Raw genomic sequence first — 23,971 nt, forward strand, 5'->3', positions numbered from 1 at the left:
TTCGATCCACGGTTGGTTGAATCTGCAGATGCGGAACCCGCAGATATGCGGCCCTGACTGTATATGCACATGACGTATTATATCTGAATGAGGAGTCAGGCTGCAGGGTTATAAGGAAAATGCCTTCTCCTCGAGATAACTTAATAAACCTCTTCATCAGTTATCCTATACCTCCGCTTAAAAATAAAGCAACATTCTTTAACCCACTACTCATTCCATGGCAACACAACACTCCAATCCATTCATCCTGATGTTGCCTAGCCAGTAATAATCCCTAATTTAAAAAAAACATTACTAATGCATGTATCCTTTCCTGTGTGACTGTAAACTCCAGGAATGTTTAAAAGTGTCTTTTCAGGGCAGCTGTTGTAGACATTATAATTATGAAGTAAACCCAAATCACTTTACTCTTTCTGAGCACCATGTTTCCCCGGGCTCTTTCAAATTGCCGCCAGGAGTTTGGATGAGCGGATGTGAGTGGTTTCTCCAGTACAGAAGAGCCATAGAAATACAATCTTGCCACTTATGTATCGTACTTGGCCTGACATGCTCTTGGGTACTCCTCTAAAGGTTGCTCTAAAGTATACTGGTCTTCACCCCGAGCTCATTGCCTACTGCAGCCCTTCCATATACATCTGCCACTGCCTGACCCACATGCTTCTTTGATATGATAGTCTCGGGGTTAAGGCCATTGATCTGACAAATCCTTATGTCCAGATGAGTATCAGCATGTGTCAGGTGGACCCCACTAGGCTCTATCTCTTCTCCCATAGAAAAGTGGTCTTACCAGTCTCATGTTACACATTAGATATTAGCAAGGAAATTAGCAAATTCACCTGCCTTGACACTGGTATTAGTCATAAACCTCATTTATGGCTATTTTTAAGATTTACGACTTCGTTATTAATTCTTTTTTTTTCTTCCTGTGAAACAGTCAACAGGATTACCTATGTTCATTTTTCCACCCACTCGAGTTCTGATTCTCTGATAAGATGCAATGCCGTCACACATCCCCCTCAGCCCATTACACATTGGCTGGGGGAGGGAAGGAAGAAAGGCAAGAGAAATAAACAAGCAGGGTTGTATGATGGAACAATGTCAACTAGCTGTAAAACAGCAATCACAAACTATAAAACAGCTTTAATCTTCTCTTAAATGTATTAAATATTTTATTTGAAATATTACTGATAAGTATACAATTGCAACACACTCTACTGGAAGCTTATATTGAGCAGAGAAACCAATGATTTCTTACCAGATTGATGGGTTTTATGCTTTCAGTTTTCTCCGTTAGCTGGTGTTAAGAATTTTTTTTGATTGGGTACAGAACTGTTGAAGATTTCCCATTTCAGCATGGTTGACAAAATGTTACACATCACAGGAATTTCACAAGAAGTATCGAGAGGCCCACAGTAGTGGCTCCAAGGACATGAAATTGGAGAACGCAGGCTCTGAAGTCTCAAGACTACACTACTCCATCCAGAAAGATACAAGAAAGCATTCACAGCATAGGAAAACAGAATAGAATGCCAGGACATAAATATGTAGAGCACAGGATCCTGAGGGTAGGTAGCAAGGACACCACGGATCTAAAGCCTCAAATCACAGATCCTGAAGAAATATTAACTTATAGCACAAGTTCTAGACATTTGAAAAGACGCACATGAGTTTTAAGGTTGCATGTAGGTATAGGAACAATAAAGTGCATTGCACAGGCTGCTGGGTTGAGGGTATAAGAATATGAAATCCAGGGCTAAAACAGAAAAGGGCACATGGTTTATGCTGAAAGAACAGGAGAGTACAAGCAAATACCAAAGAATGTGACTGCACTGCGAAGGTAGCAACAACAGTTAAGGCATCAGGATCTATATGCATGGCAGAAGCTCTAAAACAACAGAGGTCCCAGCGCTCAGGCTGCAAGGTCATCCACGGTGAAGTCAAAAACACAATGGCACTCAAACTCTCTGAGTCAATTACTGAATATTTCATGATCTGTTCAAACAGGGCTCAAAGTGGGAATGATACATTTTGTTGCTCCATCTCAGCTACTGTCTCTGTATGCTTGCAATGCATGGATCAGACAATGACTCCTAATCAAGAAGAGAATCCCCTTACCTCCTCCAACAAGGCCTCTACTTTCAGGACCCAGAGGCAACTGATACTGGAAAACTAGCAGAAGATAATTATTATTGCATCAGCAGCTCCGAGCTGGATTCAACTAAGGTCCATCACTGAGATCCCACTGGTCTCTTTGCTGCTTGAACAGGCAGCCATGAGGTACATTCTGCCAATTGGAACCAAGTCTCTGAGGTAATTATTTTGTCCAAATCTATATTGATGCTGCCAGATCTAGTGAGCATTTGCAATTTTTTTCAAGTTTAAAGAAAACAGTAAAACTGAGACTAACTTTGTCAAAGAGATAGAGAGGATCATTGAAGAATTCAACAGTTTAGGGTCCTGGCATGTAAAGAAATAGACAAAAGTAATGGTATAATTAAAACAGGGGATGCGTAAATTGCCAAAACTGAATACGTGTGAAGATGTTGGAGGTTTGAGGAGATGGAGAAAGTTACTGCTGTGAGGAGAGGTTAAACAGTAAGAAATTTGATCATCCAATTGGAGGCTAAAGCAGGCCAACACACACTGAACTAATGGTTTAAGAGAACGAGGAGTACCAGGAAACCAGTGTCTTCTGCTGAATCTTCAGTTTAGTTCCTACCTGGCCACATGGGGATGAAGCCGGTGTAAATTTTCAGTTATGTTGTAGTCAGGTCCATGCTTATGAATAATGCTGCTTCGAACAAAACCATCAGCAAGCTGTTTTTGGATACCTCCTCTTGTCCAACCCTCTCTGTCTTCTCCCTTTGGCGTTTTGTCATTGTGCCTTAAATTTTGAAAAATTAGGAAAGAATTGGAATGTGAATTTTCAAACTGCCATTAGATCCATCAAACAAATATGCCTCCCTTGAAGCAGTTTCATCTATTTGCCTCCTTGAAATATACTTTAATTCCTACTTCCTGCAGAAAAATCTTCCTATGTTCACTTGTTTATTATCTAGTTCAATGGCTCTCTCTGGCAAATTTTTCATTGACTTTTGACTGAGGGAAGCTTTTTAAATTCATTTCTCAGGAATTGTGCATCATTGACAAAACCAGCACTTATTACGTATCTAATCTGCCTTGGGGAAGATACTGATAAGGTTCTTTTTGAACATCTGTAATCTTTCTGCTAAAAATATTCACAGAGTACTATTTGGTGTGGACCTCCAGGATTTTGTCGTTGCAATGAAAAGGAACATATTTCCAAGTCAGGTTCATGTGCAGATTAGAATTGAAGATATATTTAGAGGTATTCCCATCCTCAGTGGTCGAGGTTGTAGGTTTGGGAGGTATTGTTGGAATAACCTGGCTGAATGGAGAATATTCCTTTGCACTGCTGACCTGTGCTTTGTCGGTAAAAATAGGTACAGTGATATCAAGTGTGAATTACTCACCACAGGATACCCAGCCTTAACCAGTTTCTGGTTGATGGTAACCCTGGGATATTACTGGTGGAGTATGTTACAGTGGCAATGTCACTAAGTGTCAAAGGAATTTCATCAAATTTCCTTTTATTGTCGATGGTCATTCCCTGTCACTTCTGCAGCACAGATTTTACATGTCATTTATCTCTCCATGCCTGCATCCTTTCTAGATACTTCTGCACATGGTCATTGATTACTTAAGTTGCTGAAGTATTGCAAGAGAAATTGAGTATTGTAGAATCATCAGTGAACAATACACTTCCGACCTTTATGATGGAAGAAAGGTCAGTGATAAGGCATTGGTTGGGTCTCAAACATAATCCTAAAAGAATCCTGTAACTGGGATTATTAACCTCCAAAAAGCATAACTATCAGCTTTTGCATGTAGTTTGATTCTGACAATTAGAGTGTTTTCACTTTGATGCCCATTGCCCTTATTACCAGAGTTCCTTGATACCAAGGGCAGCTAGTCTCACCTCATCTCTATAAGTCATCTCTTTGCTAGATGTTTGGATCAAGGCTGTGATAAGTTTCAAAGTTCAACGTTCAAAGTAAATTTATCATCAAATTAATATATGTCACCATATAGAATCCTGAGATTAATTTTCTTGTGGGCATACTCAATAAATCCATAATAGAATAACCATAACAGAATCAAAGAAAGACTGCACCAACATGGACATTCAACCAGTATGAAAAAGATAACAAACTGTGCAAATACTAAAAGAATGAAATAATAATAATTAGATAAATAAGCAATAAATACTGAGATGAAGAGTCCTTGAAAGTGAGTCCATAGGTTGTGGGAATATTTCAGCGATGGGGGAGTGAAATTATCTCCTTTGGTTCAAGAGCTTGTTGTTTGTGGGGTAATAACTATTCCTAAACCTGGTGGTGTGGGTCCTGAGGCTCCAAATCATTACTGATTTATTCTGGCATCAGTGAGCACTTGATATGACACCTGCCGCTATTTTGGTGAATACTACCTGGGCAGTATTTAGCCAGATTGGATTTGTTCTACATTTTGTGAATAGAACATAGTTTGGCCATTTTCCCCATTGTGCCTATACACTAGTGTTGTGACTACATCCTGTATGAAACAGCTTGGATTGAGGAGCAGCTAGGTCAGAAACATACTACACCTGGGACGTCGACTGGTCTCTTAGCATTTGCTGTGTTCAGTGTTCTCAGATGTTTATTTCTACCAAGTGAAATAAATCAAACCGGCTGATGTCTCACTTCTGCGAGAGTGGGAATCTCAGGACAATAGCAAGATGGATCAACTATTCAGTACTTTTGGCTGAACATGGCTACAAATGTTCCTCCCAGCCTCCTCTTTACTGCCCTCTATACTGCCATTCCTACAAAACCCTTAGCAATGCACAACCATTCCCCAGAACCTTACATGGCAACGCAGTATATTTTCTACTTTATCTCCATTTTCTGCAAAGTTTGCCTTGTTTGCTCATTACATTGAAATTATATTTTTAACGATCTATTCCACATTTTGGATAAAATATCTTTTTGAGGTACAATCTTGCCTGGCACTAGTACTTAAGAAAGTTATATAATTATACTTTGCAACTGTGTTTTGACTATTCATGTTAAATTGTTATGTGTTTTACTGATTTATCACATCTTTATCATATTGTCTCTAGTATAAGTAAATGCATTGACAGAAAAGGCTTAAGAGAATTTGGGCCGAACAGAGACAAATGAAACTGGTGGACATCCTAGTCAACATGGACAAGTTAGACCAAAGAGCCTGTTTCCATGATGTATGACTCTATGACTCTAAACACAGTCACCCCAGCTTTATTCATACTCTAATCATATACTGCTGGTAAATCTGGAACAACTTTATCAACGTCTAGGAAGTTGTTAATTCTGGCATCTGAATAAAAAATAGTACTGTAATGAGTTGGTAACAATGGGTAATACCACTACCTATCTTTCTATTAAAAGAGAGTAATTATTTTAAGTTCCTAAAGCCCTTACGCCTGCTAATATTCATTTCTCTTTGGAGTGATTTTGCATCACTTGTCTTGCCCAATGCTTTTATTTCTTTGGCCATTAGATGAGGGGTGATTGATAAGTTTGTGGCCTAAAGTAGAAGGAGTCAATTTTAGAAACCTAGCATATTTTATTTTTCAACATTGTCTCCTCCTACATTTACACACTTAGTCAAGCAGTCATGAAGCATACAGATCTCGGACACTTTCTAGTGTCCACAGATGGGTGATTGATAGGTTTGTGGCCTAAAGTAGAAGGAGATGAGTTATACAGCTCTCGTTACATGTACATGCAGGTCAACTCTTTGAGTAATTGTGCAGAAAGTTTGAAGTTAAAAACTCATCTCCTTCTACCCTAAGCCATGAACTTATCAATCAGCCCTGATGAGTTATTAACTTCAAACTTTCTGCATAATCACTCAAAGAATTGAACTGCATGTGCATGTAACGAGAGCTGTATAACTCATCACCTTCTACCTTAGGCCATGAACTTATCAATCACTCCTGCTGTGGACACTTTCTGGAGGTCCAAGATCTGTATGCTCCATGACCGTTGGATTAAATATGTAAATCTAGGTCAGGACTGTGTTGAAAAATAAATGTGACAGGTTTTCTAAAATTGACTCCTTCTACCTTAGGCCACGAACTTATCAATCACCCCTCATATAAAAAACCTTGGACAGAATCCATCCACTATCTCATCCCTTCCAATATCAATGAATGAGGCCTCCCACAGGCAACATGAGATGGTAACATCTACATTCTGTTAATATGCTGCATTGTAAAACATTATACTCATCTCTCTATTATTTCACACAGGGACTCACCAAAGTTTATAATTTGTCAGGAATCTGCCAGTATCTGTCGCACTTTTGGCTGGATATACATAACCATTCTCATTGCTGGTAAATCCGGTGGATTCCTGAAATTGAGGAAAAGGTCAGAAAATTCCCTGCAGCAGCTGTTTTGAAGCATAATATTATTCAATGCTGGTTGTAATATAGATCTGGCATACATCAAACCCTCAGACCTATTACCTGTAAGTCAATCTTAACCTTGAATGAAAAATGGATCTTGGAGGGTCAGAGACAAAAAAAAAACACACAGAAAAATATATGAGCTCTTTTACAAAACCACAAGTATTCAGCAGAGGTTTCAATATTTGTCCATTTGGAATTTGTTATTTAATTTGGCCATTTACAATTTTCCTTGAGCTACAGTATTTCTTTCTTAGTCTGAAGGATTTGTAAGTAATACAGCTAATAAAAAATCTGGATTATAACACCAAACTTATAGTTTCTGCAGCCTCTTCCATTAATAGTCTTTACATGGGCAAGTACATGTAGGTTGATAGTAATTATGGATCTATAGCCCAATTAAATCACAGTTTCAGAGAAAGACGAGAAAAAAAGAGAAAAGAAATATGATAAAAACTGCAAAATTTTACAACCACATGTAACACATGAACATTTGTGCATACATAATGGAAGCAAATGAAGGCTGCTTGGCTCCTTGACACAATAAGATTACAACCTCATCCTCACAATTGTTGGCTATCCTCAGTACTTTTTCAGAATCAGAATCAGGTTTAATATTACTCACATATGTTGTGAAATTTGCCTGCTTATCAGGAATTGTAACACTGCCTTAAAATATTCAAACATTCTAACTTTTCAGGAGATTTCTGAAGAAACAGTTCTCAGAATTCACCTATTTCTGTCCTAATTGAGAAGTCTCCTCTTTTCAACTAGTGACCACTGAGTCTACATCCTCTAAGAGCAAACATCTTCTTCACATCCACTCTGCCAAGACTCCTCTGGGTCTTAAATGTTTCAAATTCTTTCTCAGTCTTAAGCTCCAGCAGACAAACGCCTAAATTGCCTGACCTTTCTCATAAGACAACCTGCCAGTTTCAAAAGTTTAAAAGTTCTAAGTTCAAAGTAAGTTAATTATCAAAGTATGTATATGTTACCATATACTACCCTGAGATTCGTTTTCTTGCAGCAATTCATAGTACAACAAAGAAATACAGTAGAATCAATGGAAATCCACACACAAGCAAAGATAAACAGACAACCAATGTGCAAAAGACAACTAGAACAATGGTATGGCTAGCAGAGCTGCTGTCTCACTGCTCTAGTGACCCAGGTACAATCTTCTGGTGTTGTCCATGTGGAGCCTGTATGTTCTATCTGTAACTGTGATGCTTTCCTCTAGCTGCTCCAGTTTTCGCTCACACTAATATGTCACCTACTGTGACCTTTGATGCTACATAATTTCAAATGCTTCTCAACATTGCAGAACAGTACATTCACCAACTCCTCTTTACTATAGTAAATGTTTTTCCTTCAATGAACTTCAATAAAATTGTCAAGCGTAACTTTCCTTTCAGTGTACCATATTGAGCTTGCCTGAGTACCTATGATTCAGTCAACTACTGCCTTAGTGTCAAGGACCTTACCTCTTTGGTCTTTGCTTGGATCAAAGCTGCTATGTAAGCTAGAATCAGATGGCCCTGATGAAACCTGAACTGTGAATCAGTGAGTAGATTATTGATGAGGAAGTACCTTTTGGTTATATCGTCAAAAAGGCTTCCATCACCTTTCTGATGACTGAGAATAGGTGAAATGAGCAATAATGAGCGGAGCTGGATGTGTCACTTTTGTAAAAAGGACATGCTTGGTAATTTTCCATACTTTCAAATGAACGTCAGTGCTGTGACTTTACTGGAACTGTTTGGCCAGCGATTTGGCGAGATTATTGAGGGCAGAACTGGTATGAAATACGATAGCAAATAGAATAAAAGTAAATTTTATAGGGGCTTTCGCAACTTCATTTGCGTGAAATTTAGCTTACAATATGTCATTTTACATGGATAATAAACTGCATAATGGTAACTAAAAGACTTTTTTAACTTTCAAAACCATCAGATACAATATTCAAGCAACTGAATAAATTAACATGCAATCAACGTGCTAAAAGTTGCAGCAAAGTCACTTAAATCTGCATTTCATTGTTTTTGCAATGGCTGTATATGCAATTGAATATAACTGTCCAAAATACGCCAGGAAATGTATAATTCTTATTTCCTGAGGCACAGTGAAATAGCAGAACTATACTGTTCACATACCTCCAAATATCGTACTTATTGGTTTGTAGAGGACATAACATTTGAAAGTGTAGTGAATTGTAAGGAGGATTGCTACAGGCCTCAGAGATATATTACTAGGCTCATAGAAAAAGCATACAGGTGGCAAATAAAATTTAATGCTGGAGTGGTATGTAAAGCACACTTCAAAAATTTCCAGGTCATTGGCAATGCTGTAAAATTTCTGCTTTAACAGATAAACGTGCAGTACCTCTGGTCACATCACTGAACTTCTCAAATGACAGAAAAGTGTGTTTAATATGTTTCAATGTTTTTTTCATTACTTTAATGAGATGTGGTAAGAAGCATTCCAGATATATGAATCATTCCAGTAACTTTCAGAAATATTAACAGTAATATAATGGCTTTCTTGGAGTACATAGATGGCAAAGACAATGTTTTAATAATATAACCAGCTATGTGGCATAAAATATATCTGCATCTTTGAGGTATTCCCTTAATAGGAATTCAATCTGATAGTTGGTGTGTTTGTGAAGAACAGAAGCATATCTCATAAAAGGATCAAAAGACTGATGTCATATAACTTATTTTTTTCTCTAGGGATGTAAGAAAGTTCTGGGAAAGAATCATCCAGCATTGGCAACTATACAATGGTCATTGATCTCATCACATTGACACAGGTATAAAAGAATTACACACAGGAAGAGAATTCTCTTCTGCATCCTTTTAAGCTCTTTAATTGGCTGCATGTTACATTGCATAGAATGTTCCCATGTATTGAGCTGGAGAGTTTAGAGTTCTGAATCACCAGCATCAGCAGGTAAATTGAAGGACCAAACTCTTCTGAATGCAGAATTAAATATAGAATTAAAGCTAAGAATTTGTATCTCAACAAACACCTAATAGGGCTGAGAAACAGAGAAATACTAAAAGCTGGGGTAAAGCTTCTAGGAAGAAAGAACTGGCTTGTGATTGACAACAAACATTTGTACATCTGGACTCGTGACACATGACAGTAGTACCCTTGTCACGTGACTGGGGTTGAAGCTATACTGGACTTGAGGTAATGGTCTTGTAATGGTGGAGTGATGTCATTTTCCCCCCAGTAGAGATCATGTGACAGGTTTTTTTTTACAGGTTATAAAAGGAAGACCCCACCCTGTGAGTAGGGGCAGTTCGTGGCTGGATTTGCAAAGTTGACTTCATGCCACTGCGTGATTTAATGGGATGACACAGTTTAGTTGAAGGATGAAGTTTTTATCTAATGCCTAAAGTTTAAAAGGTCATTGCCAGCAGTTTCCTTACAATACTGCTAGTTGAGGATCAGTGGAGAGTGAAGATCGGAGTTCGGGAGTTAAAGATCGAGGAGAATCTATTTCGACGGTGAAACAGGTTCGACCTTGTTTAATCCTTATTTGGAAGGAATTCGTTGACTGTTCTCGTGTTAATCTCTGTGGGATAACAGAAGATTGAGGACAGTGTGATAAAGGAAAGGTCAGTGCCTTTAAGCCGTTGCGTTTCATTTCGTAAATTCGACATCGGGGATTGAAGCAAAACGACGTGAAAGAGAATTTAAATCATCTTATAAAGTCTCTCCTTTTAAATGGACTGTGAGCATTTTTGAACTTTTGGCAATACTACTTTTAAGAACTGTTTGAGCTGCATCGCTTTAAGAACTGTTTAAGCTGCCGCACAGCAGCTGATTTCCAGTTACGTTAGTGTTTGTTTACTTTTGGGGGGTTTGTTTTCAGTGTTTAATAAACGTGTTGTTTGTTATAAAAACCCTTGCCGAACTCAGATATTTATTGTTGCCTGAATATGTAAAAGGACAAACTACCAAACTATGCATATTTTTAATATACAGACTTCAGGTAAGACTAACACATCTGCAGGCACATAACAAACTTTTGAGTAACATGCACATAAGTACTTAGCATGCATGCATGCGTATAACAATAATCTTATATTATACTGTTTTTTTATGATTTGAGTATATCCTTTTCGTACCCAACTTGTATTTGCTCCAACAGACTTTGACAACCAACGTCCTAAATAAAATATATCTGCTACAGACAAAGCCAACTCAATGAATTAAGCTTTGAGGCCTGTATATTTAGTTAAGTCTAGAAGCTCAGTTCCTCCCAGAGCTGGGTTGAAGGGTTTAGATTATACCTCAGAATTTAAATAGGCTGAATTGCCACAACAGTTTTGTCATTGTACTCCCTTTTGTGAGGCATGAAACCACTTCAGCTGGGAAGTTTGGTTTAAAAATGCTGGAGAATTCTCTCACCTTCCTGAACCACATTCCCTTTAAAATAAACCATAAAGAAATATTTAATTCGTCATTTGTTTTGATAATGCTTCTCAAGCTTTAGTGTGTGGTTGAGAACTGGTACATTTACAGCTATTAGAGACCACATTCTATTGCACTTCATCCAAAGTCTGACACTGAAGGGGAATTGCTATTCTTACCTGATTTCCAACGTCAAGGCGACCAGACAGTTTTGCCGGTAATGGTTTATGCTCAGGTTTTGTGTATGTCAATGTATTGATACTGCTTGGATCATTAAGATAAGTTCTGTGAAGATATTCAGCAGGATCTTCCTTCTTTATCTTTGCTATCTTATCAGCGGGAAGGTTATGAAGTTTGCTTGGTTGCTGTTAAGAAAAGGTAATACTAGTATTAATTCTGAATACACTTACTGCCGAAGACTTTAATTGCTGAGCAGGAATTGGTATAGTAGATATTCGAATAGCCTTGATGCTTTGATAATATGCATTTCTTGGCAAAACAGATAGCATGTATTTATTTGAGATCAACAAACAATTTGGAAACATGAAAGTATACATTGAACATATAATTTAGAATCTGCAGTTTGGAAAAGAGTACAGTCAATGTTTTGGCAGGGTCTTGGCCCGAAACGTCGACTGTTCATTTATTTCCATAGATGCTGCCTGAGTTCCTCCAGCATTTTATGTGTATTGCTTGGATTTCCAGATTCTGCAGAATTTCACTTCTTTGTAATTCTTGAGTATAATTTGGTTTCCAGAAATAAACATTATTTTCTTTCTTACCTTCCTTCTTTACTTCTCTTAAATAATTTTATTTATAGATGAGCCTAGAGAGCGAGTGCCAGCTGGATATTTCATTGCTGTAGATATATACAGTACCTGATCGTGCATGTAAGCACTTACAAGATTCTATTCCTTCTGTACTAAGATACCAAGGAAACTATGACACATCTTCCACAATCTGGGCAGATCAGTTTCAGTAAAACAAATTTTGAAAAGGTTTATCCCTTTTTATTAGTTCTACAAGCTTTTTCGATGCATTGAGACTTATGGCCCTCTCAAGTTTAAAAACTATTATAAAATGAGTGGTGTGGCATCATTCATTTTGGATGTTATTACCCTTTCAAACAAAAAAAAACAGAACGGCTTCCAGAGGGAAAGTCATCAGCTGTTTTTCTCAACCCACCTGCACATGCATGATACGAGCTCACATCTCTGTTGTATAGTCCTTGCAGGCACCTAACCAGATTTAGGAAGGACTAGAGAGAGTGAAAGTCTGGAATTTTGGCCTTCAGATGGACATATAAGTGTAGTTAATCTGAAATATGACCTATAATGTTTATGAAAAGGAGCCCCTATATACCATCTTATAGTTTTTCTGGTTCTATGTTATAATGCACAATTCAATGAATGATAATCTTCACTGGAGGAGTTCTTGGAGTTTGCCAGGGAGATCACAGATCTGGGGCTTTCCATTAATTTTATAAGCTACCTCAGCTATGCTTCCAGGTTCCAATATGGAACACCACATGGGAATGGGAATGGGAATGTGGAATGGAGACAGTAGAAATGGCAGTTGCTGGGATCAGGAACAACAAGCAACCCTGCTGGAGGAACTCAGCAGCTGAGCAGCATCTGCTGGGGGAAAGGACTTGTCATTGTTTGGGGTTGAAAGCCGGTTTTTCTCCCGATGTAGGGTTTTAATCCAAAACATCGACACTTCCTTCTCTCCCACATGTGCTGCTCAATCTGCTGAGTTCCTCCAGCAGATTGTTAGTTACATGGGGATGTGGAAGCCTGAGTAAATGTTTAAATGTGCAGAGGTAGTTCCTTAATTTAAGTTTATTGTCCTGCATCTTGCTGATCAATGAAGCTTCAAGTTCAAGAACAGGACCTTTTTGGTTCAAAGGAATTTTCTGATATTTCATAAGGACTGTAGTTGCTATTGCTGCTGTGATCCGACATACAGAGGGCAAAGTTTGATCAGCATCTTTGTCTTTCGTTCATTCATTATGTGCCATGTTATATGACATAGATGATCATGGTCTCATGACCAGGATTGTTCTTGGCAAATTTTTCTACAGATGTGGCTTGCCATTGCCTAGGCAGTGCCTTTACAAGATGGATACCCCAGTTGTTATCAATACTCTTCAGAGATTGTCTGCCTGGTGTCAGTAGTCACATGACCAAAACTTGTGGTAAGCACCAGCTGCTCATACAACTGTCCACCGCCTCCTCCCATGGCCTCTAAATGGGGGGCTATACCTTGTCCAAGGATGACCTGCAGGCTAACAGAGGAATGGATGCTTTATAATTGATGCACCATCAATAACTCACTCTGAGACGTAAAGGCGAGATATCGGCTTTTATTGACTGGAAGAAGGAACAAGCAGTGAGTGACCACCATACTACATCCTGGAGACTGAGAGGCCAGGCTCAGGCCTCAATCGCCTTTATACCGGGGTCTGTGGGAGGAGCCACAGGAGCAGTCAGCAGGGGGCGTGTCCAGACATGTATATGTAGTTCACCACAACACCTCCTTTGGTAGAGACACAACTCCACCCCATCAACCTATCCACCCTGCCACCCTTTTAGGTTTAAAATCTCACTGTCTCAGACTACCAGGGTGCCAGAGGCTTTGACAGACTTCAGATCCCCCATGATGTTGGCTGGAAATAATTAAAGCTAGTGTTAAGGTGGTTCACAGTCAACAATACATATCTTGCAACGGTTGCCAATGGAACTTTAATGAGCTGAGTGAAGAAATCATCAATTTGCTGTTCATGAACCTGAGGAGGAGGTCTGTTCTTTCAGTGGCAGGTGGGAAGCAACAACGCATGCTATGTCTGCCTTACAGAGTGGTTGCAGAGAGGAATGAAAAGAGAGTCAGAAACCCTCATTACAGTGATAGATCACAGGATTTTTGTCTCATCCATTTTCTTGCAGATGAGGAGACACCCCAAGACCACTGAAAGAGGATACTGACACAAGGTGTCCATGACTATCTCCACCAGCAGTGAGAAGCTCTATCTGCTTGAACAATAAAACATAAATCTCATGCCTGTGCTAAAAATATCAGGGCGATGGCACACTCTGAAAATAATCTTAGTGAACTATATCAGTGATAAACTAAATTAGATGCTTTATCCTGACCCATCACGCTAAGAAAGTGCACAGCCAAACAATTTCCCCAGGATTGTCATGACGATCATCGGGGAGTATATGGGAGCTTGAGCATATTTTAAAACGTGCTAACAAAATGTTATGAAATGTATTAAGGTTTAATTATGGTTTATTTTAGTTGCAGAGGGACATGGAAGCCTGACTGAATGTAAATCTACATTTACATTTTGTGTTTACAAGCCTGTAAAAAATAAACCTATGTTGCTAGCTAGTATTTTGGGCCAAAAAATTATAGAATCATACAGCAAAGAAATTGTCTCTGCTTCCACTGAGCACAAAGCACCAAATCACATTAATCCTTATTTTCATTTTCCCAATATTTCCCTCATCTTCCCCCCCCCATCCCTAAAGTTCTACAACCTACCTTCACATTATGTGCAATTTACGTTGATTGATTAACCTACCAAAGTTTACTAGATTCATTTCCTCAAGTTCCCCCAATACCACCATGAATTCCAATGACCCTGGGGAAGGCCTGCCATCTCAGTCAACCAATGGTCTCTTGCCAATCCCGATCCAATTGAACAGAAGGACCATGACGGAGCTGGTTTACCGATTAATGACAACCACTCACTGAAGCAAAGGCTAGGAGAATCTAACTTCCAGCAACAGGCCATGGAATTGATTTCCTCTGTGAGTAGACAATGGCAGGGTTAGTAACTCAGCAATTGCCTTGTTACTGGTAATACAGCCACTTCTGAATTGAAATGAAGGTAAGTTACAACATTTACTCCGGTAACTGGTGGTCTATGGATAAACAGATCAGGCTCAACTACTCCTTATTCAGCTGGTTCCTTCAGGTCATTTGAGCCCACCTTAATGCAGATACCCTCATGCTGATACTCTCCAAGAGCATTAAATTTCCCCAAAGGCTGCTTCTGCACACTTAAAATCAATTGAAATTAGAGATAAAATGGAGCAATAATAAGTAAAAAATAGTAAATGCCAAATTATACCAAAAAGATAAATATCAGATTACTACACTTGAATACGAATGGAATCCAACAACAAAGTGATTGGCTAATGAAGCATTCATTTTTAAGAAACACAGGAAATTGCATCTCCTGCTTGCACAGGTTATAGTTTTATTAGCTATTACATCATCAAAAAAGAATAGAAGAGCATGTGGTCCATCAGGTCCCTATTGGCTTCCAGCAGAGAAAGCCCATCAGGTTCGTTACTCTTTTCCCAAAGCCCTGCATCTTATCCTCTCTCACATGCCCGCTGACTGCTCTTTGGTTCTTTTGCTGTTTACCTAGTTTGAGCGATACTTTACAGAAGCCTGTTAAACTACCAGCTTGTCTCTGAGGTGTGATAGGAAAACAGAACCCACGTGGTCACAGAGAGAACATGCAAATTCCGTATAGACGACACCAAAGGTAAGGATCAAACCCAGATCGCAGTAGTGCTTGCACGTACACAACAATGTCATTGTCCACGTAAATGTGTGATGAGCATAGCCTTACTGCCATAATTTCCAAATATCTAATGAAGCTTACAAGCCAGAGCTTCATAAAGTTCAGTGTCAAAATGCAAGTCAGCATTCCATGGTTGTGCTTTGAAAAATGAAAAGCTTTCAGATGCTTTTTTCCCACTTGACACTTAACACTGCATTATTGAAACACAGTGTCACAACATATATCATCGGATACCTTTCATTCCATTCCATAAAAGCAGTAGCACCATCCACTTGAGGAACTGTTACTGGGCTTTGAAGTAGGCCTGTTCTTCACAGATAGCTTATTCCATCAATAATAAATGGACTATCTGTTGCAGCTGTGTTAAGTATTATTTGGGAGGAAAATAAGGCTGCAGACTGGAGTTGGAGTGCTGCTGATGAATTTATGAGCAGACTCAGCATTAGTTTGATAGAATTACAGCTTTAAACACATATTGTTCTTTACAAAGTTATGGATTTGATGGTGTTTGCATTTTTCAGTGTGCACGACTGAAATGGGAGCATGGTGTCGGAGAAAAGGATATGATGCTGAAAGCTGACGGAAGACTGGCATTTGGCATCACAGAGAGCGTGTGATAGTATTGCAGCTTTACCTCCAGCTGCCTTTGGTTCATCAAACACCACAACTGATTTATTTATTCCACATGAGATAATTAAGCAGCGTCAAGCTGGGCTGTAAAACAAAATAATACTGCTTGTTCAATTGGGCAGCTGATGATAGATAAAATTTATCCTACTCAACTTCATATAACTTAGCTCAAGCAATTCTACAGCAAAAGATTTTGCTTTTTTTTGGTGTTTTCAAACAATGCATCTTCAGTTCCTGGAGGTATTTGAAATTGTTGGATATCACGTGGGACTTTGTCAGGGAATTTATCATAACATTTTATTTTTCACGCTGCCATAAAGCCTAAACATCATTCATTTTAAATTAGTGATGTGTGAAGGATATACCGTGTGTGCCACTTTGGAAGCTGACACAAGAATGACAGATATAAAATTGGGTCTTACGTTATATGTATACACAGGAAATTTCTCTGCTTCTTCCTCATGCCAAATCACACAGAGGAAGATAGATCATCGTTCACTTGTAACGAGTTGCTACAAAGGGGTATGTGGATCACAACATCCAATAGATAAATCAGACCTTCAGCTGCTGAGGAATCAGGACTGCAAGAAAAGCTCTGGGACTTCAGGAGGTAGTTATGTGGTCAGGATAAGGATGTGTTCCAGCTTGAGAAAAGAAAATGGACTATCAAAGAACATCTGCAGTTCAACAAGCACAGTGGAGTGGAATTGAAGTATAAGGAAATTCTCTAGAGGGGTTCTACCTGTTGAAAGATATATGCACCAGAGCACAGTAGCAGTTGGCACTTATGAAGCCTTGCTTCTGCATTAGTGGTCCATGCCATAAACAGAAATGATGTCAATTGTGCCGTGCATGCTATTTTGTTTTGCTGCTGCACGAGTTCATACATACATGGGGGAATTAATACAGACTTATTGCCCAACATGACACATGCAACAGTATCCATGAGATTTCAGAAACTTGGGGTTTGATTTTATTCCTTTATACAAAAAGTTATTGCTACTCCCAAGAATTAGTAACCTGAATTTTTCCCAGACAAAGCATCCAAGCCTGATCTTGGCCACAGATGATATTCATGCTGTTTCCCAGAAGAAGCCACTTAAAAGCATTCATGTAGAGGAGTGCATTAACAAGGTTTTCTCTGGGTGGCTTGATAAATTTAACAATGTTAAAAAATATATTAGTTTTGTCAATTTAAATGTGATAAATAAAGCACAGTGATCATTAGTATTCCTAATTTGGTATCAGTAATGTATGGATCAATTTCTTTTACAGTAATGACCAAGCTCCCCCTCCTCTGAGCACTACGTATTGATCTGTTGTCCGTGCATGAGCTGTTGTCTATGCACGTGCAGTTTTCTCTGTCTCTCTCTCTGACTTGCTGAATTTAAAGTGAAAGTAATGCAGCGATGCCTTCAGTTGGGAAAGTTTATGAATTTGATAGTGCTAATGAAGGCTGAGAGTCATATATCAAGAGGGGTGAAATGTATTGTAACACAAACAATGTGGAGAGGCAAAAGAAAGCCCCTGAACTTCTTAGCTTAAGGGGTGCAAGTCGCTTACGCAACCGAGTAACCCCTGAAAAGCTGCAAGCAAGATGTTTGACGAAATTGTTACAATTTTACAAAATCACTTGAGCCCTAATCCACTGGTAATAGCTGAGAGATTTATATTTTGCAAAAGGAACTAGACGAAAGATGAAAGCATTTCTGAATACATTGCAGAACTGTGCAAACTTCCCCAGTACTGTGACTTTTCGAGATGGACTTTCTGATACCTTAAGGGGCAGGCTTACATGTGGCATGCATATTCAAAGCACTCAGAGACCTAACCTCAGAACAGGCATTGACCATTGCAATATTGTTTTGAGATGGCAGCAGAACTACAAAAAAAAGGTTAGAATATGAAATGCACAAAATGTCCCTGAATGGTGCAAAAAGCCAAAGATGTTATTGATGTGGCAAGTCCTCCCATGATACAAATGACTGTTTAGTTCAAAGGAAAAAAAATCTGCATAAAGTGTCACAGACAAGGTCACATAGAGAGAGTGTGAAGGCAGATAAAAATACAACCGAGTGAGAAGTCCCAAACATAAAACTAAGTAAATGCGTAAAGTTACCAAACGTAAAACAGAATCAGACACCATAGAGTCTGACAGAGGAGAACTGTCATGCCTAGAACTGCATAGTATAACGGAAGCAGATCACAAAATCATCTGGATCACAATAAATGTGGCAGGAGTAAAACTGAAAATGGAGCTGCATACAGGGTCAGCTTTGTCCATAATTCCAGAGGCTGACTACATCAGACAGTTTTCTAAGATACCATTTGAGAAGACCAGAGTGATGCTAAAGACTTGCACAGGCAAAAAAATGTCTCTTAAAGGCAAACCGAAGGTAAGTGGGATGCGTGAAGGTCAAACACAACAGTTAAAGCTTCATGTATTGATAAGTGGAGAGACATGAATAGTTGTGAAAAATCCAACTGGACTGGCAGTCAATCAAAGTGCTCAGCTTGACATCAACAGGCAAGGACAGCCCAAATAGTAGCACTAACAGAGACTGGCACAGCTGCTCAATGCTAATGAGAAGGTGTTTGAGAAGTGTATTAGTAAATTCAAAGGCATGAAGGCCAGAACTGAATTGGATGAAACAGCAACACCAAGATTCATAAAGCACATCCAGCGCCTTACTGCAGAGCTTGGATGCATCTAGAACTCTCTCCAAGGTTGAGTGGAGTGATTGGGCCATGCCCATTGTCTCAGTGATCAAGAAAGGGAAGGCTGGAGCCATTCACATATATGGGATTTCAAGGTGAGCAGCAACCCGGTGCTGCATACTGTGCAGTATCACCTGCCACAAACAGAAGGCATTTTTGCACCTTTGCCAGGTGGGGAGAGGTTTTCAAAGATTGACTTGTCACAAGCTTATCTGCAAATGGAGACTGAGGATTCAAGCAGGAAGTTCCTCACAATCAACACTCACAAGGGACTGTTCCAGTGTGATCTTTGGCATCATATCAGCTCCAGCAATTTGGCAAAGAGCAATAGAGCAAGTGCTCCAAGATATCTCAGGAACACAATGTTACCTTGATAACATCATAATGACTGGCAAAAATGATGAAAAGCACCTCCAGAACCTTGGTAAAGTGTTTACCAGGCTGAGTGAGTGTGGTCTGCATGCAAAGAGAGAGAAATACGAGTTTTTCAAGAATTAAATCTCTTATTATGGACATGCCATTGTTATGATCCCAGCCCCCTCCTTTATGAGAATCGCAAGAGCACCCATTGAGGGGGTGGTCAGTAGACCCAGGAAGTGAGAGAGAGAGAAACATGAAAAATTGCACGTCCCACCAGGGATACAGAATGAGATGCCAGCAACTATTGTCTCATAGAGACCACGTGAAAAGCCCTCGGGCAAGGTGGGATGGTTGAGAGAGAGATTGCATCATCCCAACCTGATTGACACCTGCGACCCCGTGAGGAAGTATAAAGGAGAGTCTCAGGGGGACAGCCCCTCAGATGCACCCAGAAGACACGAGAGAGTGGTCCCGCAGTAGCGGGAAGCCATTCTGAAGGAAGCCACGTGCGTTAGATTTCGGGATTGGAATTTGTGGCTGGAATCACAGAAAACCGCTTTAACTAACATCGGGGAGAGGAAACCAACGCTCCCCCGATTTCACGGAAGATTCATCAAGACTCGGCAAGTTCTTTCTCTTCTCCCCCCAATCTCTCTCTCTCAGTCGCCCCACGCAAAACCCAGTGATTTTCAAAGGGCTGAGGCCTGCAGACTTTCAGAGTGACTTTTATATTTCCAACGGACAATCTATTAACCCCTAGACAACCGTAGAGCTCACTTCTTAATGATGATTATCACTATACCCGTGCTTTAGATTGAATGTTGACAATGTGCACTATCTGAATGTATGTATTAACCCTACTTTTGTGTCCCTTTACGAATAAAACGTTTGAAAATAGTGACATCAGACTTCAACGGACCTCTCCATCTTTGCTGGTAGGTTCTCCAGTTACGGGATTCATAACACCATCAACAAGCGTGGCTTACGTAAGTGACAAGAGAGGACTGAAGTAGTGTTAAAGGCACCCAAACTGGAAAATGTTTCACAACTCAGTTCATACTTGGGCCTTGTAAACTACTATAATCCATTTCTCCCAAACATTGCTACAGTGCTACATCCATTGAGCATACTGATACAAACAGGAGCCAAGTGGGAATGATCAGAAAGATGTGAAAATGCATTCAAGGAAACAAAGAGACTAATAACCACAGATGAACTGCTCACCCATTATGGCCCATCACTGTCCATCAGACTGATATGTGGATGCATCCCCTTATGGCATTGGAGCTGTTTTGTCACACGTTATGAAAGATGGATCTGAACACCCGATTGTGTTTGCTTCAAGATCACTGATGAGTGCAGAAGGCAACCAAGCATACATTGATGGAGAGATCCTTATTCCAGTATGGGGAATCCACTACCTCTATGTTTACATTAATGACAGATCACCAGCCCCTTGTGTTCATTTTCAATCCCAGGAAGGGAATTCCAGTGATGACTGCTACCTGGTTACAACGTTGGGCACTATCCTTAGGAGCCCACTCTTATGACATGGAGTTCAAGGGTACCAGACAACACAGCAGCGCTGATGGCTTGCAACATCTTCCACTTTTGGCAACTGAAGAAGTAAAGTCTTTATTCTGTGACCCAGCAGAAGTATTCCACACTGCATTGTGGAGCAGTTGCTGCTAACAAATTCTGAAATACAAACAAAACAAGGTATGGCCCAACATTGTCAGAAGCCTATTAAATTGCTGTGCAAGGATGGCCTGCTCATGGAAATGCTATGTTTCCAGAGTTCTCAGGAAGATGAGACCAACTGTTGGTACATCAAACAACACTACGATGTGTGGATCCTGTGTTGTGGTTCCCTCTAAACTGTGCACCAGAAGTGTTAGAAAATATGCATGAGGGACACCTGGATACAGTCAAGATAAAGGGTCTCTCCCAGAGTGATGTGTGGTGGCCAGGAATAGATAAACAGACTGAGGACTTGGCCAAAAAGTTCAAAAATGCACCCTCACAGGCACCATTACATCCATAGGAGTGGCTGTCTTCACCACGGCAAAGAGAACATATTGACTTTACTGGGCCATTCATGGACTCCGTGTTTCTGATTGCTGTGGATGCTCATTCAAAGTGGCTGGTGGTTATACCAATGAAGTCAATCAATTCAGCAAAGACTGTATTCGCTTTGAGGACTGTCTTCAGCAGCAATGGAACAAATCATACACCTACAATGCTGTTAATGAACGTGAATCTGAGATCTCACATAGACCTCCTGAAACCAGGTCTATGGAGGGATTGCTGAATAAGCAGTTCAACCAGTTGCCAAGTGAAGCAGCAAGGCACTTTGATTTTGGACAGGAAATACTAGCGCGTGATTACTGAGAAGACAAGTGAACACCCAGTAGGATAGCTAACAAGAACAGGACCACTGATGTAAATAGTGGATGTTTGAGATGTCATATGGACCAGATACAGGATGCTTAATTGAAGAACACACCCTGAGTCAACTGCATCCAACAAGATGGACACCTTAAAGTCACTGGACTTATCTCTCAGTGATGATGTCACTGACAGCAATGCGACACCAGAAATCAAAAACATTGTCCTAGACAAGACACCTACCAAGCCTGATGCCACTCCATAGGTCCAGGGGCACGACACTGAAAGAAACAGAGCACCACCCAAAAGACTGAATCTTTTAAACTGTGAAGTTAGTTATGGACTGTTATGGTAAAAGCATGCTTATTTGGAATATTGTTTATGAAAGGGAAATTGAACGTTTGCACATACAGTTTTATCTTGCATTAATCTAAAGGGGGAGGAAGTGTAATGTATGGATCTATTTCTTTTAGAGCAAGAAAAAGTGGGGGACTCACCCCCGTTAGCACTACGTATTTATCTGTTGTCTACGCATGCGCATTGCTCTCTCTCTCTCGTTGCAATGTGACTACACCAATGAAAGCCATCTCCCGTGTGTGTGCTTTTATTTAATTGATATGTAGTTGCACAGACACAACAGTGTCTTTTGTGTTTGAAATGCAAAGAATTTTGTATGTTGGAAGTATGAAATAAATGCAAATAATACATTTCAACTACAAGATCACCTGAAATATTTACTCTCTTTCTCTCTTCAGAGATGCATCTTGACTTGCTAACCTGCTGAGTATTTCCAGCATTCTCTGTTCTTATGAACTATCATGCTTATTTATTTATTTAGTGACACAGCAAGGAGCAGATCCTTCCAGCCCTTGAAGCTACACCATCCCAGCAGCCCCTGACAGACGTGATTAACCCTAACCTAATCACAGGACAACCTACCCAGTATGCCTTTGGCTGTGGAAGGACCTGGAGAAAACCCACGCATGTCACAGGGAGGCTCATTACAGAATGGCACCGAACTCCACAACACCCCAAGCTGAAATAGCATCATGCCTACCACTATACTAATGTGTTCTACTGGAGAAGAAAATATGTATTAAAATGAATATACCTACCAACCTGTGAATTGTGTTAGTTGATGGAAACAGTACTTACAACTGTGTCCAATGACAGTCTGACTTTCTTTGTGAAACTGGTGCCTCTATTTGACCTATTTGCTATTGCAGGCAAAAATTCATCTCCCTGTGTATGAAAGAGTAAAGAAATATGTCAATTTTACATGCAAGGAATCTACCTCTAATGGACTTCTGTCAGTATTCAATATATCTAAAAGATGTAAGCAAACTGATAATAATAAATATGAAACTCTACTGATTTGCTGCTGTCCTCCATTTCTATCTATTTACTTTGGTTTGCTGTATAGTGTTAATTTCAAATATTCCGTGAAGTGGTCAGCAAGATGAATGAATAATTGGTATGAATGAGAAACCTTACCATTACTAAATCCAGGATGTAGCATCTGGATTAACTGAAATCTGCATTAAGTATTGAACACACCCACCAAGATTCAGGAGTCCTACAAACATAACTGTTTATTCCAATGGAAAAGTGTACATTCCACATTTTGGGCCAAGGTGCTTCATCAGTCCCACTGAAGGATCTTGGCCCAAAACATCGACTGTACTCTTTTCCATAGATGCTGCCTGGCCTGCTGAGTTCCTCCAGCATTTTTTGTGTGCTGCTTGGATTTCCAGCATCTGCAGATTTTCCCGTTTGTTTATTCCAATAGCTCCTCGAGATAGACTCTGAAAGCTTTTACAAATAATATCACAACTCAGGGAGCAGTCAAGCCTCTAATAGTGAACTTAGGGTTATCAGCCATAAACCACCAGTTTCCCATGTTAAGATTCATACTGAACAGGACAACCAGGAATTGACAATAAAGCAGTCCTGACGTACTATTTGATACACAGCATTAATTTTATCCAGACTAAAGAATTTAAAAGTAAAAAAAAATGTTGCTTTTGATGGTGGGGGGGGGCTAGAAAAAAATCAATATATTTGGAGATAGAGGGTCATGACCTGCTAGAAGACCCTATTGCCATTCACGATTTCCTTCACCTTGAAATGACATTCACGTCCCATAGTTGATTGATTGGGCAAAGCCACAAAATGTAAGCAAACCACAAACAAGAGAAAATCTGCAAATGCTGGAAACCCAAGCAACAAACACAAAATGCTGGAGGATCTCATCAGGCCAGGCAGCATCTATGAAAGCAAGTACAGCTGATATTTCAGGCCGAAACCCTTTGGCAGGACTGAAGTATAGCCATAGTA

The 23,971-nt window shown here is 39.7% G+C and overlaps 1 protein-coding gene across 4 annotated transcripts in view; it reads right to left on the minus strand.

Annotated features, from left to right (window-relative positions):
• The window catches only part of saxo4 (stabilizer of axonemal microtubules 4), a 155,267-nt gene that overhangs the window by 63,136 nt on the left and 68,160 nt on the right, over positions 1-23,971 (minus strand). For 3 of the 4 annotated variants that reach the window (XM_059975676.1, XM_059975675.1, XM_059975677.1), the window contains 4 exons: positions 22,790-22,876; positions 11,118-11,303; positions 6,364-6,458; positions 2,720-2,884 (listed from right to left, as the gene is read on the minus strand). In XM_059975676.1, coding sequence (XP_059831659.1) covers positions 2,720-2,884; positions 6,364-6,458; positions 11,118-11,303; positions 22,790-22,876 — 533 coding nt within the window. The remainder of the gene's footprint in view (positions 1-2,719; positions 2,885-6,363; positions 6,459-11,117; positions 11,304-22,789; positions 22,877-23,971) is intronic. The other variant, XM_059975678.1, reaches the window with a different exon arrangement.

This window comes from Hypanus sabinus, chromosome 7, assembly GCF_030144855.1.
Source record: "Hypanus sabinus isolate sHypSab1 chromosome 7, sHypSab1.hap1, whole genome shotgun sequence".
NCBI lineage: Eukaryota > Metazoa > Chordata > Chondrichthyes > Myliobatiformes > Dasyatidae > Hypanus > Hypanus sabinus.